The 20,652-nt window shown below is 35.6% G+C and overlaps 1 protein-coding gene across 4 annotated transcripts in view; it reads right to left on the bottom strand.

The window, feature by feature from the left end:
* LOC150110292 (D-lactate dehydrogenase, mitochondrial-like) overlaps positions 1-20,652 on the bottom strand; it is a 238,681-nt gene that overhangs the window by 202,661 nt on the left and 15,368 nt on the right. For all 4 annotated transcript variants that reach the window (XM_090398790.1, XM_090398781.1, XM_090398799.1 and 1 more), the window contains exon 2: positions 3,220-3,335. In XM_090398790.1, the coding sequence (XP_090254916.1) occupies positions 3,220-3,335 (116 nt within the window). The remainder of the gene's footprint in view (positions 1-3,219; positions 3,336-20,652) is intronic.

Genomic DNA, 20,652 nt, shown 5'->3' with positions numbered 1-20,652 from the left:
GAGGTGATATGATCGAGACTTAAACTGTTGAGAGGTGGTTACAGGGTTGACACTGGGGAGTTCTTTCGCTTGGTTGAACAGCAGGAAGGAGTGATGACAAGAGGCCATCCCTGGAAGTTACGAAAGGAAGGAAACTGTGAGCAAGAGGGTGAGGAGTGGTTTCTTTGCATGGAGGGTGGTTGAACCATGCAATGCATTGCCTGATGGAGTTGTGAGAGCGAGAACGGTCAATAAGTTCAAGGAGTGGTATGATAGACTTTGTGTTTCTTAGTGGGGGGGGGGACCTCCCCTCGATGAGTCTTAATAGACTTTGTGTTTCTTAGGAAGGACCTTCCACGATGAGTGTTTTGACTCCATGGAGGCCTGAATAATAATAATAATAAATAATAATAATAAATCGTACGTGCCATTGTCGCTAAACGAAAAAGTAAAAGTCATTGAAGCTAAAGAAAAGGATAAACTCTCGGTATGGGAAATAATGATGTAGTTTAAGTGTGGCAAAATGCAAGTAAATAACACATTTAAACAAACGGATAAAATAATGAACAAGTGGTTGCAAGGAAACGGTCGAATGAAGAGGAAGGCAAAGGTAACCAGCAACGAGGAAATCGACAAGGTAGTGTGTGAGAGTGGTTCACGAATGCAAGATCAAAAAACATTCACATATCCGGTAGCCAAATCTTTCAGGAATGATCAGTTTAAGGTGTCTACAAGATGGTTGGATAGTTTTAAGAAGAGGCATAATATTGTGTGGAACGACGTCTGTGGGGAATCTAAAGATGCGGATGAAAGTGTAGTGAGTGAGCAAAAACTAAAACTGCTAGAATCGATTTCACAATATGAACCTAAAAACATTTATAATGCAGACGAAACAGGATTGTTTTTTCGGGCATTAGCACAAAATCACTCGCGATTAAGGGAGAAAAGTGTACTGGGGGCAAAATGCCCAAAGACTTGCAGTGTTATTGTGTAGGAATATGGTGAGAGAAATGGAAAAGCAGCAAAACCAAGATGTTTCAAGAACCTGAAAATTAATAATTTACCAGTGATTTGAAGAAACAATAAAAAAAAAACTTGGATGACTGCAGCTACAATGGAAGAGTGGTTAAACATGTTTAACTTAAAAAATGAAGAAGGAAAATAGAAATGTCATCCTTTTTCTTGACAATGCTACCTGCCACCCAAAGGTAACACTTTCAAATGTGAAAATTGCCTGGTTCCCAGAAAATGCAACAAGTGTATTACAGCCCATGGATATGGGTGTTATCACATTCAAATCGCACTACAGACGATTTCTGATGCAATCTTTGATTTTGAATGTAGAAGAAGAAGGCGATAGCTCTTACGCATTAGCAAGATCGGTATCGGTTCTGGATGCTGTGAATTGGATCAGGTTGGTAGTGAAGAAAATTAAAGTAGAAACAGTAAAAAAGTGTTTTGCTAAAGCTGGGTTTGGGGAAAATGATGTGGCAGATAATTTGGAGGAAGCGAGTGAAAACATTGCTGCAATATCCAATCTCTGCCGAGGAAAATAACTTTCCTGTGATACAGAGAACTTTGTTCGGAGTGATGACCATTTAGCCACACATTACGGCTTTGAATCTGCTACACCTCTATTAGGGGTAAGAAATATACAAAATGAAGATGTGGAGGAGGAAGACAAAGAAGGAGGAGAAGAAGCAGCTGGAGAACAGGATATTTCAACAAAAATTCATACACATGAACAGGCCCTTCATTGCATTGCTGCAGTAATGCAGTTTGCAATTGATTCAAACTCTTTCAGCTTTCTTGAACTATTGCATACAGTTAAGGACTGCATTCAAAATGACATGATCACAAAAAAGTGGAAACAAGTTTCTTTGTTGGATCTGTGGAAGAAATCTCAATGAGTTGTATATTGGAAATGTGTAATGTGCAGTGCAATAGAGCATTAATACGGTACTTTAACAATGTGTTATTATTATTATTACTATTATTTTAATAACATAGGTCTACAAGTATCACCTACTTACAAGAACCAGCATGCCAATTTTCACTCACAGACAGGTACTTACCATGTAATATGATTTTAATGGATTTTAAATTTTTTTGCACTTTTGCATAATGCTGAAACTTGGCCAATGTGGAAAATATATTCTGTCCCTTGCGATTCTGCTTTGAACAATGCATTTCTGAAAATTATGGAGACAACTACCGTGTTTGAATAAAAACTTTAGTTTAATATAACTAAAATCTACATTCGACGTTTCGACCTTTATGTCAAGGTCATCTTCTGGAGCATACAACTATACACAGGAAACAAGCTACACTACAATCAAACTGGTTTGTTAAAGACACTGACCAACCGCTACAACAATTGTTGGCCTGACCTCTGGTGGGAAAAAAAAAATACATCAACACTAGTCCTATTATTAGTGTTATCTGTTGGTTGTAGACTGCTGGGATGTTCCAAAGAACAAATGAAAGGAAGAGAATAAGAACAATAATCATCCCTGCAAGTTGATAAGGATGTGTCAAGAAAAGGAATGGTAAAATGTCTTGTTAGATATGGTCATTCTGTGATGAGTCTTTAAACTCCATAGGAAGGGTCAAGTTGTAATAATAACTGTTTTATTGGCCTATGAACAAAGCTGGCCAAAGCACTCACTCTGAAAATGTACTTTGAGGACAAATATATGCCAAATGTATTTCAAATACAAACTATCTGAAAAAAAAAGCATTGAATACTTTACAAAAGAAGCTCAAGGAGCAAGTACAAGTACTGGTTTTCCAAAGTACTTCAAGTCTAATTATTTGTTTAAGTACTATCCAGCTGTATACATGAAAAATTATGTACTATTTGGGAAGTTCATTAAGCTAATGATATGCTTGTGATACCAACATTCTTACTTGCTCCTTGACGAGATCCTAATCTATGCCATATTTGAAAGTGTAAAATTATCCCATATCAGTAAAGGAATGTCTTTTTTTTTTTTTTGTGCTTAATTTTTGGAAGTATTCTACATCTAAATTTGTTGTTTTTTGCATTTCTACATTCTTCTGTAATATAATAAGCTAATTTTAGCATTATGGACATTCATATTTTAATTTAGTACTCTGTATAATGCTATTTAATGATATATTTAATTACCTACTTAATACCTGAGAATTAATCATTTGGTGGAAACAATTATTTATTAAAACAAAGTTTATGCCTTTTACTATTTTTTTACTACTAACCTGTATGGCCCTTCATCTTTTCCATGTTGTTCCCTCACTGCTAATGAAGTGCTTACATTTTTACTCCCTAATATGGAAATTAAACCATTAATGATGTCCTCAGAAAGACTTGCTGCCTAAACACAAAGTATAATGATCAAAACATCACACACACAAAAAAAAAAGCTGTGAACTATCAAAAAAAAAAATTTACAATTCAAGCTTTCTGAAAATAAAGCACACCTTTTTATATAAATTGTTTTGTTTAATGAGCTACATAAAAACATACATGTATTCAGTGTCTTCTCCAACTACCCATCAAATACAATCTTCATTCAAAACATACCACAAACTGTGTTTATCAACAGTGATAGTTGGATAAGTCACTGACTTACTACTTTCCAAGCAAAAAACCTACTCTAATTCTCTTGCTCACATCCTTCTCATATAACATACAGAGATTGTTTTTTTTTTTATTCTGCCACTATCTCTCCAAGTCTATGAAAAATCATTCTGGCATTAATCTGGTACAAACTGTCAGACTAGTTACTCAGGTGGATAATGTCATTGCTCTTCAACCAACAGAATGTCAGTTTGAATCCCACTTTAAGATATATGTTTGCAAATATCGTTAAGGTGGCAGATGAATGAATTTCATCACCTGTGGGATGGGATTGCTACCCTAATTATTGGAGAATTGAAGATGGATACTATAAAAATAGCATATGATGAAGATACCTTAAACCCTCCAGGGTGGGTAACTCCTGATCCTTCACGTCTGAAAACCAAGAATCTTCTCTTAAGGCTTGCAACTTGGAATGTAAGGCCTTAAATGAAGCTGGAAAGTTAGATAACCTTATACAAGAACTTGAAGCAATGAAAATTGATTGCTGGTATCAGTGAAGTCAAATGGACTAATAGTGGAAAAAGAAACAGAAAGAGCCATTCAATTATATACTCATGTGGAGACAGTCATAGGAATGGAGTAGCATTTGTACTAATAAATAAGATTGTGCAATCCTTACTTGGATTTTGGCCCATAAGTGATAGGATAATTGCATTAAAAATTGCAGCTCAACCTTTTAATATTTTTAATGCAATTATCCTGTTACTTATGGGCAAAAATCCAAGTAAGGATTGCGCAATCTAATTATTAGATTATATTTCTTTTGTTATATATTCTCTTAGATTATATTTATTATTATTATAGATTATTTTCTTAGATTATATTTCCCAGGTGAAGATGTAGAATGTTTCTATGAAGGCATTCTAAATGCACTTAACAACGCTAAATCAGATGCCATAACTATTGTTATGGGAGATCTAAATGCTAAAGTAGGCTCAGAAAAGATCTCTTCTAGCATGGGAAACCAGGGCCCGGGACACAGAAATCCAAGAGTAGAAAGATGAATACAGTTCTGTGAAGAAAAGAAAACAATCTGGTAATAGCAAATACTTTATTTAGCCAGCCCCCACTAGAAGACTTTACATAAAATCAAAATGGAAATTAATGAACACACAATCTGGTTTCCAGGAAAATAAAGGAACTAGAGAAGAACTCTTCAACATTAGAACTATTATAGAAAGATATCTAGAGAAGCAGAAAGAAGTCTACTTATGTTTTATTGACTAAACAAAGGCCTTTGACAATATACAACATGAACAACTAATCAAATGCATCTGAAATTCAGGAGTAGATGGTAAAGATACCAGATTACTGATAAATCTATATTGGGAACAAACTGCTTCAATAAAAATATCAGGCATGGAAAAGTATCAGAGACAACTGTAGGAACCAGATTTGCCATATAATGATTAAAAAAGATTCTGGAATAACATCTTACAAGCCAAAACATACCTGGGGCTGATATTGGATCAGACCACAACCCTGTGGTCATTAAAGCAACAATAAAATTAAAGAAAACAATGAAACCTATAAATATACAAAAATATGATCTTGGCTCCCTTAAAAATCAAGAAATACAAGATAAATTTTTAAAGGAACTAGCACAATCCACTGCTGTTAATGTTCCTGCTTTCAACAAGTATCCTTACCATAAAAATCTTCTTTTTTGAGTAAAGATACTTCTTTTCTAAATCTAATTTAGATAAAATGAGATTGAAGATAGATGGCAGAAATTTAAAGCAGGCATAAAAAAGGCAATAAAACCAACAATTCCCAAATTTGAGAAAAAGATGAGTAAACCCTGGCTGAATGACAAGATACTGAAAATGATGGATGAAAGAAAGAAACACAAAAATTGTCCTGAATACAAGAACTTAAACAGGGAGATCAGGAAAAAATGTAGGATTGCAAAAGAACTATGGTTCAACAACAAATGCAAGGAAATTGAACTTCTGGGCAAAAAGCACAAAACCAGAGAACTTCATGAAAAAGTTAGGGAGAACTAACAAATCTTGCAAAAGGGTAGGTTTATTTGTCTCATTACATTGAAGATACCAGTGGAAACATCCTAATGGAGAAAGACAAAATAAGGGATGGATGGGTTGAGTATTCAAAGGAACTCCACAATCATGATAGAATAGATAAGCTGATGCAAGAAGATTTGGAAGGGCCTACTATTCTTACCTGGGAAGTAACAAATGCCATTAGCAAACTGAGACCAGGAAAAGCTCCAGGAATGGATGGAATTATGGCAGAATATCTAAAGGCTTTAGATGATAAGGCTATAAGATCACTGACTGATATATGTAACAAAATATACGAAACTGGACACCTGCCAAAAGATTTTAAGCACTCAACGTTCCTACCAATACCTAAAAAATCGAAGACAATCAAATGTGAAGAGTACAGAACAATCAATCTGATCAGTCAGATAGCAAAAGTTATGTTATACATCATCCTAGAAAGAAATAAACATAAAATCAAAATGGAAATTAATGAACATGCAGTCTGGTTTCCAGGAAAATAAAGGAACTAGAGAAGGACTCTTCAACATTAGAACTATTATAGAAAGATATCTAGAGAAGAAGAAAGAAGTATACTTATGTTTTATTGACTAAAGGCCTTTGACAATATACAACACGAACAACTAATCAAATGCATCTGAAATTCAGGAGTAGATGGTAAAGATACCAGATTACTGATAAATCTATATTGGGAGCAAACAATAAAAATATCAGGAGAAATCTCGGAGGAATTCCCAGTAAAGAAGGGTGTCAAACATGGCTATGTTCTTTCTCCTATACTGTTTAACCTCTATACTGAAAATATCTTCCAGCAATTAGAAGAATTTAAAGGAGTCAGCATAGGAGCCAGGAATATAAACAACTTAAGATATGCAGATGATACAGTACTGCTAGCTGAAAATAAAAAAGATCTTCAAAACCTACTAGAAGAGATGCTGAAGCTAAGTGAAAAATATGGACTTAATTTCAACTTCAAAAAAACTAAAACCATGCTGGTAACAAGAGAAAAAGGGAAAATACCGATATAAATATTAAGATCAGAGGAAATACTTTAGCTCAAGTAAAGAGTTATATATATTTGGGTCAACTAATTACAGAGAATGGAAAGTGTGATAAAGAAATATTAAGATGAATAGAAATTGCTAGATCAACCTTCATTAGCATGAAAAACATTCTGACCTCAAGGGAAATTCACATAAAAACAAGAATTAGGTTGTCCAAATGCTACGTATGGTCTACACTGCTATATGGAGCAGAACCCTGGACAATATCAAAATATTGCAAAAATAAACTAAAAGTCTTTGAGATGTGGATCCTCAGAATAATTCTTAGATTCCCATGAACTGCCAAAAAAAAACTAATTTAGAAATATTAGAGATGATTGGAGAAGATAGGAATAATCTGTTGAAAACCATTAAGAAAAGGAAAACCACCTACCTTGGTGTCACATACTAAGGTATGAATCCCTAAAAAAAAACGGTTCTAGAAGGAATGATACAAGGGGAAAAGAAGAAGAGGAAGACAAAGAACAGATTGGATGAGATATATTAAGGATTGGACCTTTTTGTCCTATGAAGAATGCAAAAGAGAAGCACAAAACCGTAGATGGTAGTCAACCTCCTGGAAGAAGATGACATCTGACAAGACAAGAGACCTGACACCATCTAAATCACTCCTCTGGACCCTTTCCAAAACCTCTTCATTTCCTTGAAAACCAAATGACCAAATCTGAGTCTATATGTGGCCTGATCAAGACCTCGTACACCAATACTGTAGTGGTGTAATTTCTACATGCCAATGTTCTCTTCATCATTGCCATAATCCATTATGTTATCTGCACAATTTCACAATGTTGTCCTTAAATTTTAGTTATGTCTATCATCACATCATGTCCCTTATTATCTTCTATCTTCCTTAATAAATTCATTAACTGAATACACACCCTTGTCTTCCAAATTTCAAAAGCTTACACTCCAGAATAGTGAATTGGTAGTCCTCTACTCTCAAAAACAGTATATTCAAATCTTGTTAGAGAGAGAGAGAGAGAGAGAGAGAGAGAGAGAGAGAGAGAGAACACTAGGTTCACTCTTCATAGAAACCTAAACTTTGAATAATCAAAATCAGCATACTACTGAATATTCTCATTTAAACCTGTCCCAAATATTATTATTTTGTGACACCTCCAAGGAATCCGAAGACTCATTGAGGGAGGACACCTACTTTATAACTCTCGATCTGCAACACTACACCAAACTTCTACTACCATCATCATCTACATCAATGCCATCTACTGTCCACCACCACTAACACTAGTATTTTTGTCTGTAAATTGTGTGTTCTGAAGGGCCAATTTGTCTGTATGAGGGATGAAAAATCCAAGTTTCTGGGAGAAAAAATCCTGCTACCTCCCTATGAAATTGGCTAACCCACTTCAATTGAAAAAATCCATATAAAGATTCCTTCCGTCATGACGAGAATTGAACTTAAGCCTTTTCCAATCGAAGGGCGCACTGTACTGTCATTCTTCCAATTGTGCTATAGAAGCGCTTCGTAATATCAGTTAATGATTACAGCTCTAAAACAAACCTTGCAGGATACAACTGGTGACTTCCCTCTTCTTAAACACTATTTGCATAAAACTTTCTGGAACCAGTCATACAGCTTATCTCCCAATCAACTTACTTATTATCCAATCCTATATATATCCCAATTTAACATCAACCTGTAATCTGGAAATATGCCAAACACCTTTCTAAATCTAGGTATACTGCAGTACATGTGTTCAAACACTCTAATATAGACTAGTGTCCAAAAGCTAATCATGAACTACATTTTTTACCTGTATATCAACAAATTTTCCTGACTACAGCCAAATGTGGTCATAAATTTATTGCCAGCATACTAATAAATTACATTACACAAAAAATGTGTTAGAAATTTCGTACAAATTAAATTGCAATATGTTTTTGGCAAAAGTTACAAATTTCCTAAGGATGTAGTTAAGAAATTAATGAACAGTGCTTACAGAAAACTATGCGGGGAGACTTTTCAGTATGGAATATGTCCACCCTGAACTGTGATGCAGCTCTCACAATGTTGTACCATGCTTAGCACCAAGTGATTCAGGAGTTCTTTAGGAAACCTGGTCTACTCCTTCAGAGCAAGGATAAAGTCTTGTTTTCTGAAGGGGAATTTCAAGCAGCAATGCATCTCCCTATTGCATCCCAAATGTGTTCTATGGGATTCAGATCCGGAGAGTGTGTTGGCCACTCAATTTGATTAATATCCTCGGTCTCTACAAGTGTCTCCACTGCTCACGTACAATGTGGTGTGGCATCCATAAAAATGAATTCTTCGCCTACAGCAACAAGAAAAATCTAACGTGACATTGAAGAACTTTGTTGCAATATCATTCACTGATCATAGTCCCTTTTTCCAGCACTTGTAGCTCAGTGTATCCATTAAGCATAATGCCTGCCCACACCATGACCCCAACACATCTATCCCTTTCAAGAACATTTTCATGTTGGTAAGCAGTACCACTTTCATGCCAGATCAAGTGTCATCTAGAATCAGAGGAATGATTAAAACAACTCATTGGTGTCGTAAGCAATTTTTATGGATACAACACCACTGAAAATGTGCTGTATGATAAGCTGTGGATTAAGGAACACAGACTACAGACCTTTGGTCATCTAGGCTGACTTGTCACAGACATCTTCATACAGTTTGTTCAGATATCTGAATACCTGTTCTTGAATAGAGCTGACCTGCCATGATGCATCAGTTATTTTAGGTTATAACCAAAAATCTGTCTGTCATTCTCTGTGGTAGAGCAAGGGCCTCCTAGCAAACAAATTCCATTGATCTGAAATGCTTCCCAGAGTCTGGATAATACAATGCTATGTGAGATTCCAAACTCTCTAGCAATATCAGTAATTCTGCAGCCTTCTTGAAGTTTTCTAATAATTCTTCTCTGCATGAAATCATCTAGATGATTTCATGCAGGGAAGTCTTGGAGACATTACAAGACATCCAAGTTTACAACTTTATCCCTTCACGAAAAGAGCTTCCTTCAAACACAATTCACTTAGCATAGCCATTTGCCTTTTATCCTGTTGAGTGCAAACATTATTATTATTATTATTATTCAGGCCATGGAGTCAAAAAACTCATCATGGGAGGTCCTTCCTAAGAACATAAAGTCTGTCACGACTCATTGAGGGGAACCCCCCCCCCAAGAAACACAGTCTATCATACCACTCTTTAAACTCATTGACCGTTCACGCTCTCACCACTCCATCAGGCAATGCATTCCATGGTTCAAACACCCTCCATGCAAAGAAACCACTCCTCACCCTCTTGCTCACAGTTTCCTTTTGTAACTTTCAGGGATGGCCTCTTGTCATCACTCGTTCCCGCTGTTCAACCAAGCGAAAGAACTCCCCAGTGTCAACCCTGTAACCACCTCTCAACAGTTTAAAAGTCTCAATCATATCACCTCTCCTTCTATCCACAAAACTCTGCAGTCCACATTCCCTCAGCCGATCCTCATGACTATCATTGTACAGTCCTGAAACCATCTTTGTCATCCATCTTTGTACCCTTTCCACAGTTAATTTATCCCCTTCAAATCCTGGGGACCAAATCTGAGAACAATAGTCAAAGTGTGGTCTGATCAGAGACTTATACAACGGAATGATAACCCTTTTATCTCTGCAGGTCACTGTCCTTCTCATTATTGCAGCAATCCTCTGTGTTACCTTCACCATCTATCAATCATCAACCCCAGATCTCTTGTCTCCCCTACTTCCTCCTACAGAGTATGCAACATCCCATCGATGTTTCCCAAACCTCAAGACCTTACATTTTGTTGCATTAAACTGATACCTCCATTCATTTGCCCATCTATCTAGCTTATTCAAAGCTAGATAGATGGCTACCATATCTGCACTATTACTAATAATCCTTCCCAGCTTCGCATCATCCACAAACAACTGAATATCCCCTTGCAATTCACTGGCAATGTCATTGATATAAAGGTTAAACAATATAGGTCCTAGTACTGACCCCTGTGGGACCCCACTTGTAACCCTCTGCCTCCTTGAAACTGCTCCACCATACACAACTCTCTGATACCTATCAGACAGCCAATCCTAAATCCAGTTGACCAATCTGACATCCAGACCCATGTGCTGCAACTTAAATATCAGCTAATCATGTGGCACCCTGTCAAATTCCTTCGCTAAGTCTAAGAAAATTGCAGTATATGCCTTTCCCTCATCTAATGTTCTTGTAACTTTATTATAAAAGGCTAGCATATTGCTAAAACAAGAGGGACTCTTCACAAATCCATGTCGACTCTCACAGATAACATTACCCTCATCTGCCCAATGCTGTATATGGTCCCTCACTACTTTCTCCAAGATCTTAACACCTACTGATGACACACAAATTGGCCTATAATTAGACACTTCCAGTCTGTTACCACCCTTATGCAATGGCACTATCTTACCTTCCTTCCATTCCCTGGGCATCTTTCCCGCAGCCAGACTTTCATTGAAAAGCCAGGTTAAAGGCACTGTCAGTTCCCTAGCACATTCTCTCAAAACTCGTGGTGAAATACCATCCAGTCCCAAATCTTTACTGACATCCAGAGTACTCAGTATCTGAAACACACTCTCCTCCTGTACCTCTAAACCTCGAACCTGCCCTATCCCTCTAGCATTAAAACTGACTCCTCTGGGATGAAATACTCCAATAAAGTGTTCATTGAACAATTCCACTATGTCCTCTGCATCAGTCACTCTATTCCCATTTTTATCCCACAATAATGATATTGTGCCATTGCATAAGGGTGGTAACAGACTGGAAGTGTCTAATTATAGGCCAGTTTGTGTGTCATCAGTAGTTGTTAAGATCTTGGAGAAAGTAGTGAGGGAACGTATACAGCATTGGGCAGATGAGGGTATCATTATTCTTCCACAGTCATTCTTCCACATTCATTTCTCCTCTTACTGGCCACATAGCTAAAAAATTCCCTAGGATTGTCTTTGGATCTTAGGGCCAATCTCCTCTCATATTCCAGTTTCGCTTTCCTTACCACACTAGTCACTCTTCTGGCCTGTGTCTTATATTCTTCATGCATCTTCTCTTCACCTGTCTCCTTATATCTCTTCCATAGCCTCTTTTTCGCATGCAATTCCTGTTTAATATTGTTTGTCATCCACTTTACTCCAAATTGTGTCCTCTTCCTCACTCGTGGTATACAACTTACCATTGCTGCTAACAAATATTCTTTCACAATTTCCCATGCACTAATGATATCCCTGCCTTCCAATTCCTCCCTCCATGAAACTTCCCGAAGTTGACGTCTAAGACTATTATAATCACCTGCTTTATAATTCCACATAAGTTCCCGTCTCTTTGATACTCCTGCATGCCTATTCATTTTCCAAGTCAAAAACCATGTGGTCACTCTCTCCAACTGGTGGGAGAGATGTCATCTCAGTTATTATCAACTCTTCTGATGCTATAACCAAATGTCACCCCCTTTACGTACAATTCAAAAATTTGAATATGTACCAGCTTTCTACTCAAAATTGTCAGTTATATAAATTGCCACAAGCTGATTTGTCTGAATTTGTAGCTATAATCTTCAGAAAGAGTGTTCATCCTTAGGTTTTGGACACCGGCGTATATCTGTTACCCAATATATATATATAGCTCTATATGCATTCCCCTTCAAGTACTTCTGTCATCCTGTTGTAATATTTAAGTCAATTACTCATATACAAGGTTCCCTTTAACAAGCAAGTGTAGACTCTCAAACAATCCTGATGTTATCACCTCGAGATCCTAGCCCTCTCCAGACTGGCCTGTTATCTGAACTTTGCATTCAAAGTTTTTGAGTGCAAAGTTCAGTCTTTGCACTCCCTTGGTGCAGTGAAAAAATTTTATCCTACCACACTGTTTTGAGATCTTTCCTGTTGCAAACGATTTATTAAGCAAGAATGTCTTCTCTGTTAGAAGATGCTCTTGTTTCTTTTGTTAATGTGGTTGCCTTTTATAATAGAACAACAAGAGCAGTGGATCAGAAAAAAGCATACTGTATTTACTCGAATATAACTTGTACTTTTTTCCCAAAATTAAAACTAAAAAATCATGGTGTGAGATATATGTGGGGATTTTCAGAAAGTATAGTTTTCAGGAAAAAACTGAAAATGGGTATGACTTACCAAGAATCTCCTACTCGTTATCACTACTTCCAGCCTTGAGAGCGGTTTCCTTGTGTGTGCATTACCAAAGTCATCTACCCAAATAGCACCATCTTCTTTCCCATTATTTCAGGCAAAAATTACCAGTAATTTTCAAGACTTGAGATGCGTAATGAACAATCCTACACAAATGACTAATGAGAAGTGAAAGCAGAGTGCAAAACAGAGTGCAATGGTAAGCCAGTAGAGATAGAGCAGCTATGAAGAAGTGCACATGATTGATGTGGTATTAAAAAAAGATCATGTGACCCAACAACAAAGGCAAGCAGTGAGTTGAAATGCTAGTTCTCTTCAACCGAATTCCATATCTGAAACTGCCATAACAACATTCACTATATATTTCTTAAGTTTTAACATGTTCAGGATGGGGTGGTGTTTTGCCTGTTTATCGTTCTGACAGAATTTCTCGTTATCATTTGTGTACCACTTCCACATCGCAAGGGTGAGCTCAACTCACACAAAGTTTCGCCCTTCGGTTGAATTATATTGCTGCTTGTTTGCATGCCGGTTCCATGTCCAGCTGGTGGGCAGATTCACACATACATTATATGACATGTTTCAATTGGTGGTAGAATTTTATTTGAAGTTAGCCTTTGTGTTATTATCTTAATCATTATAAAAATGTCATTATAGTCTTAATGACATCGAAAATTTCAAATGCAATCAAACACTTATTTCATGTAATTGAAAAATTGGACAATAGTTTTTAGTTAGATATTGTGTGTGCTGATGCAACATATGGTTTGTGCTCGAGTCTATACAGCAGTTTCTGTGGGAGGGAGACATTTTCGTTAGTGCTGTCTTTATCCCAATTGTCTCTAATTGCACTAATTGTTGAGAAATATATTACACAAACTGCAAATGTCTCTGTACCTTATTCATTGATACAATAAAACTACTTGTTTTTCTTGTGTCTGCAGTATAGCGGCTGTTGAGAAGGGTGTGTTGTTTACCGCAGGGAGTGAGTTACTATCGCCTCGACATGAGCATGTTTAAACTTTTTTCATGTGCGAGGCATGTGCAAAACTTTTTAATTTCTTTTTTCGTAAAGTAAAATCAGGGCTGCGAGTTATATTTGAGTAAATACAGTATAACCATCATTTTTCTGGAATTTGCAAAGGCATTTGATAAGATACCATATGACAAGTTGGTATTTAAGTTCCAACATACAGGTTTAGATATCAGATTAGTTGACTGGATTGGAAAATAGCTTTTTGAAAGAGATTAGTGTTATATACTGGGGAGCAGTATCAGAGAGTAGGAAGGTTGCAGGCAGGGTTCCACAGGGCTCAGTATTGGCCATTAGCCAATTATTTAATCTTCGTGTTAATGATGCTATCACTATATTGCAGCAGGATATTTAATTGTTTGCAGATGATGTGAAGCTTGGTAGGGTTATCAGTAATAGTGCTAATGCTGTTATTCTAAATAAGGATTTGAATAAGCTGGAAATGTGGGAATGGGAATATCAGTTTAATAAAGTTATATGTAAGGTTTTGAAATTTGGGATCCAGAGATGGGAATGATTCATATTCACTTGGTAGAGTTATACTGGAAGAAGCCAGGAATCCTGCAGAAATTGCAGAAACAGAAATTTGAAGTTCAGAGAACCTAGAATACTGCTGTGAGACTGACAGCAGAGATAAAAGGGGTGCACATGCTATCATCATTAATACAGCAAGTAAGGATGTCCAACCAAATGTTCATAAAGGATTAAATGAAAGAAAAGCAGGTGCCATTACATGTTTGAAAGACTAGTTTTGGAGTTAGTGTCAGCAATTAAATACAATTTCCCTGTCTCAGCAAATATAGCTGTATTAATTTATCAAAACTTTGGAACTGTCCCTTGAAGACCATTTTCAACTAAAAAGCAACAAATTTACTTTAAATGTAGCTTAGAAGGAACTGTGATAGATATTAGTTCTTTTATCTGCTAAAATTTTCATTTATTTGTCTGTCAGTACCTTGAGCAATGTGAAAAGTATTTTTTGCTCTGGGGATGCTGTTTGAAATCTAGTGAAATAATCAGCAGCTTAAAAAGTTATACAGTATTTTGTTCTTGTGGTGTTTAGAGTTATATCATTAAAAAAAGTTAATTTTAATTATGTAAAGTGTTTATTTTCATTTATCTGTACATGATAATCATATTTAGTGTGCAAAAAATATGAATAATAAGACTGCTTTACTTTATTAAACTTCTAAAAAGTTTTCATTTCTTAATGTATTTCAAAATTTTTTATTTTTTTAATCCATTTCTGCCATGCTTTTTTTTTTCTATCAGTAACACAAGAACTATTTCATTATGAAATGTTTCAGGGAAGTTAATGACATCCTTGATAATATTATTATTATTATCATGGACCTTCGATGGAGTTACTAGACTCATTGTGGGTGGTGGCATTTCAAAGTCTATTATACCACTCCTTAAACTCTCTTCACCCTCTCAAGCAATGAATTGCATGCTCCTACCACTCACTATTGCAAAAACTTACTTCTTATCCTTTTGCTCAGTTTGCAACAACATCTGGGGACAGCCCTGTTACTTCTCCTCAACCACATGAAAAATCTCCCCAGTATTGAGGAAACCTCATGGCACAAGTATCTCTTCAAGAACGATGGTATCAGGACTGTGCAGTGTCGGGTATGAGAATAGATTCAGGGCATCTCAAGAGCTTAAATATCTCAATCATATCCCTGCACTTTGTGCTCGAACCTCCAAATTCTGTAGCTGACATGCCCTCAATCTATTCTCATAACCAACACTGCACAGTCCCGATACCACTGTTCTTTTAAGAGATACTTGTGCCATGAGGTTTCCTCAATTCACATGAAAATACAAGGAATAAGTAAATCATGTTTATTTAAAGCCATACATTTAGCCTGAATATTACAGGAGCCATCATTAGCGACAAGATCAGTTAATTGCAAAGCAGAACACGAAAAATGGATTGATTTGAAATAGCAAGAGCCAAGCTATGTGATGGCTCTTGCTATTTCTACTATAACTGAGGAAATGTATTATTATTTTTTAATATAATTAATAACTAATAATACAATGTTTCCTCGGTTATACCTTTGCATTGTTGTATGTATAACATCACCCAGCTCTCAATGTTTCAAATCAATCCATTGTTTGTGTTCTACTTTGTAATTAACTGACATTGCTACTGATGATGGCCTGTAATATTCAGGCTGAAACATATTGCTTTAAATAAACATTATTTACTTATTTCCTTGTGTTTTCATGTGAAATGAAGAAACAGTCCTGATACCATTTTAATTATCCTGCTCTATGCCCTCTCCAGGTTACTTAATCATCTTCAAATCATGGTAATTAGATTTGAGCGCAATAATTCAGATGTTGTTTGATCAGGGTTTTATTCAATGGAACCACCATTCTTTTATCTCTACTAGTCAATGCCCTTCTCAATGCTACTGCAATCCTCTGGATTGTCTTTGCAATTTGTCCTGTGAACTTCAAATTTCTATCTACAAACACGTTAACACAAGAATATTTTAATGTTTGCCAAATATTTCAGTCTGAAACTAACAAACTATCCTCAGTGGCTTGATAGGAACAGTTTTTACAAGGTGGAATACAAACAACTGATCATTCAAAAGTAGAACGAGCCGCATGATGTTACATTGCTAAGCATTAAAGAGAGGTAAATTTCATCAGAGTGATGAATAAATTATAAGTATTAATTCACAATTTCATATAACAATCTTAATTTATAAATTCAATTAAAGATAACATTAGACTAATGTAAGAATTAAAGGTCTCAATTAAAAAAAAAAATTTTTTTTTAGTGTGTTATCTGGATTAAACCTTCCCATATTTTTGACAAGGATATACAATCATTTCGATTCAAGTTAGGGCATTGAAGTAAGGCCTCAGCACTCTCTTTGAATAGGCGTTCAAATTTATAGCGCCATCTGTGTAGAAGGCAAGTCTTGGACCAGAGAATGTTGTGGCTTGTCTCTATTCCGTGCTGTGCCAATCCAGACTTATCGGATTTGTTATGAAGAATGTATGATTGATGTTCTTGTATTATTTTTTCTATAGAGCACCTGGTTTGTCCAAAGTACGACAGATTGCAGTTACAAGGAACTTGATATACACCAGGCAGAGACATAGTTGAACGTTTATCTTCAGAAGGGGTGAAATAGGTGGATAATTTGTTAACAGGGATATAAGTGGCTGTTAAATCATATTTCTTCAGAATTCTTGAAATTGGTTCTGAAATCCTGGAAATATATGAAATTGGTATTCGACATATTGATTCTTTGTTGTTCTGGATTGGATTGTAGGAATCGAACAGATGTTGTGTAATTTTTTTGGAGAAGCCATTTAATTTCATGTGATGTCTGATAGTTGAAAGTTCTTTCTGTAGTTCATGGGGAGTTGAGCAACTAGTTCTGGCTGGCCAAATTAAACATTTTATGATTCCCATTTTTTGATAAGGATGATAGGCAGATTGTTTGAGAATGTAATGTCCAGTAAAAGTGGGTTTTCTGTAAACTGTTGTTGTCAGAATATCTGAAGGTAAGCGGATGAGGAGATGTCTAAAAAGGATAACTTGTCTTTTTCAATCTCCATGGTAAACTTAATACGAGGATGTAAGGAATTGATTTTGGCTAAAAAGGAAGGTAAGGAATCTCTGTTGTGAGGCCACACTGAAAAGATGTCGTCTATATATCTAACCCAAAAGGATCATCATTATCAGTTGCATCAGTCTTGGGACTGGTAGCTCAGCAGCAATTTCCTCTATTCCACTCTGTCATTGGCTTTCTTCTTAACCTCCTGGTAACTCCTCAAACCCGTGCTGTCTTTGACTTCATCAAGAAAGCTTTTCCTTGGTCTGCCTCTTCTTCTTTTCCTCTCTATTTTGCCTTCAGTTATTCTTTTCACAAGTCCATCATGTCGAAGTATATGTCCAAACCACCTATCCCTTCTAATTTGGATTGATTTTTATTAGAGTTCTTGTTTCGTTTATCTCTCTCAGGAATTGTTGGTTTGATTTTTTTCTGTCCATTTTATTTTGTTTATGCGACGCCAGCACCACAATTCAAAAGCCTCCAATCTTCTTACATCTTCTCTGCCTAGAATCCAGGTTTCACATCCATACAGTCCAATGCTCCATATCAATGTCTTTACTAATTTTTTTTTCAATTGTAAGTTGAGGTTTCCTGTTAAAATGCTTTTCATCTTAGAGAATTGGGCTTTTGCATTGTTTATTCTTGATCTTATGTCTTCTCTTGTTCTGCCATCTTCTGTTATTAGGCTTCCTAAATATTTAAAGCTTTTCATTTGTTTTATTTGTTCCCCGCTGATGTCTATATGCTCTGTATTGATAGGGATTTTGCCTGTAACAACGATTTTAGTCTTATCTGTGTTGATTTTCATTTTATATTTTTCAAGGTTATTATTTAGTAATTCTAGCATTGTTTTTAACGTTCTTCTGTTTTCTGCTACAAGGGCTATGTCATCAGCAAATCTTATACACATCACTTGCTCACCATTTATCTTTATGCCACTATTTATTTTATCTTTAGTTTCCTGAATGGCCTTTTCAATATATAAATTAAATAAAAGTGGTCAAAGTATACATCCTTGTCTTACTCCACTCCTGATATTTATTATTTTCTCCTTATCATTGATTTTAATCCGTCCATTTTGATTTTTGTAAATTTGATAAATTATTTTCCTATCCCTCAAATCTATGCTGATATTAGTTAGACAATTTAGGAGTATTTGCTGGTTTACTTTAACAAACGCTTTCTCTAAATCAAGAAAGCAAATGTAAGTATTTTGACTAAGGTCTAATCTTTTCTCTATTACTGTTCTTAAACAGAGTATTGCCTCTCTTGTTCCTTTATTCTTTCTGAATCCAAATTGGTCTTCATCCAATAGACAATCTATTTTTGAATAAATTCTATTTCGAATAATTTTTAGCAGAATTTTGCTAACATGTGGGATTAAAGCTATTGTTCTAAATTGGCTGCATTTGTTTGCATTATTCTTTTTTGGTATTGGTATTATGGTTGATTTCATAAACTCCTTTGGTATTTCTCCTCTATCATATATCTTGATTTGGGCTATTAATTGATAGAGTAAGGTTTTTGTCTCATCACCTAGATTTTGTAGCAGTTCTATAGGAATATTGTCTACACCTGGACTTTTTCCATTACTCATTTCGGACAGTGCAAATTCTTCTTGCATTATTGGGGGGTCCTAGATTATCTTCATTTTGATTTTCTATGCTGATATCAACATCAAGTTCATTGCCATTATAGAGATTTTCAAGATAATTCTTCCATTCCATTAATATATCCTCAGATTCTATTAGTAATTTTCCATTTTCATCTTTGATGGCATTGTTTTTGCTGTTCTTATTAAATTTGAAAGTCAGTTTGTTAATTTCTTTATAGGCTTTCTCTATGTTTTCTTTTTTAAATAATTCATCTATGCTATTACACTGTTCTTCCAGGTATTCTTTTTTTGGCTTGTCTACATTTTCTTGTAATTTGATTTTTAAGATATTTGTATTTGGCCACATCTTCTTCTTTAACAGCATTTTTAGATTTTCTTTTTTCATCCATAAGGCCAAGTATTTCATCTGTTATCCAATATGTTTTCTCCCTCAACCACCCAAAAGGATGGTTGAGGGAATATAGATGAATACAGGATGTCTTCTAGATGTTCCAAATAAAAGTTGGCTAAAGCAGGTAAAAGTAGACTTCCCATGGCCATTCCTTCCACTTGGTTGTAGAATTTGTTTTGACACAAGAAATATCCAGAGTGCATTACGAAATCGAATAATTTTATGATATCTTGTGGGAAGATGTCAGCAAGTAATTGCGAAGGTCTCTTTGAGAGGTACATTAGTATATAGAGATTCTACAATGAAGCTCACTATAAGATCAGTAGGTTATAACGAGATAATTTATTTTAATAGATAATATTTTTAATTTATTTAAGAAATCCGAAGAATTTTTCAAAAAAAGAGCATGATTTGACTATATGTGATTTCTCGCTGCTCATTCTACTTTTGAATGATCAATTGTTTGTATTCCACCTTGTAAAAACTGTTCCTATCCGCTGAGGATTGTCTGTTAGTTTCGGACTGAAATATTTGGCAAACATTAAAATATTCTTGTGTTAACGTGTTTATAATTCTTAATTTAATGTCACAAGTGTCTGTCAAGAATAGAATTTCTATCTACAGTCAGTCACTCTAGGATAGCTTGCTTCCTCCATGTCTTCCAGTAGTAAATCTGTTTAATTATTTCTCAGTGCTGTGTTTATTTTATTAAATTCAATTATAAGTGTAAACCTAGCACATAAGGCTAAATACGTATCTTCCAGTATAACTTCACCAAGTGAGTATGGTAAAAGCTGTAGACACAAAAAGCCTTTAACTGCCCAATTTTATACAGAAGCTGATATACTAATTTCTCCAAAATCTTTACAACCACAGAAGAATCCTTAGACTTTCATGGGTAGGAGCAACGTAAAAAGAAGCACAAACCAGTCCATGGTTTGATGCTTTCAATTTTACCACCCTTTTGCAATGGCACTATCTTATCTACTTCCCACTCTTTAGGGACTTGCCCAGTTGCAAGACATGCTAATGAACAGGCCACGAATTTCTGGTCAGGCTGCCAGTTTTGAGGAATGAAAACTGAGCTTCGTGGAGAAAAATCCCTCTTATCTCCATATGATACTAACTAATTTACCTTCAGA

Source organism: Typopeltis vanoorti, chromosome 1, assembly GCF_054136105.1.
Source record: "Typopeltis vanoorti isolate ZY-2024b chromosome 1, IOZ_Tvanoo_1.0, whole genome shotgun sequence".
NCBI lineage: Eukaryota > Metazoa > Arthropoda > Arachnida > Uropygi > Thelyphonidae > Typopeltis > Typopeltis vanoorti.
Note: the sequence above shows the minus strand (reverse complement) of the source record. Positions and strands in the feature narration are given on the sequence as shown.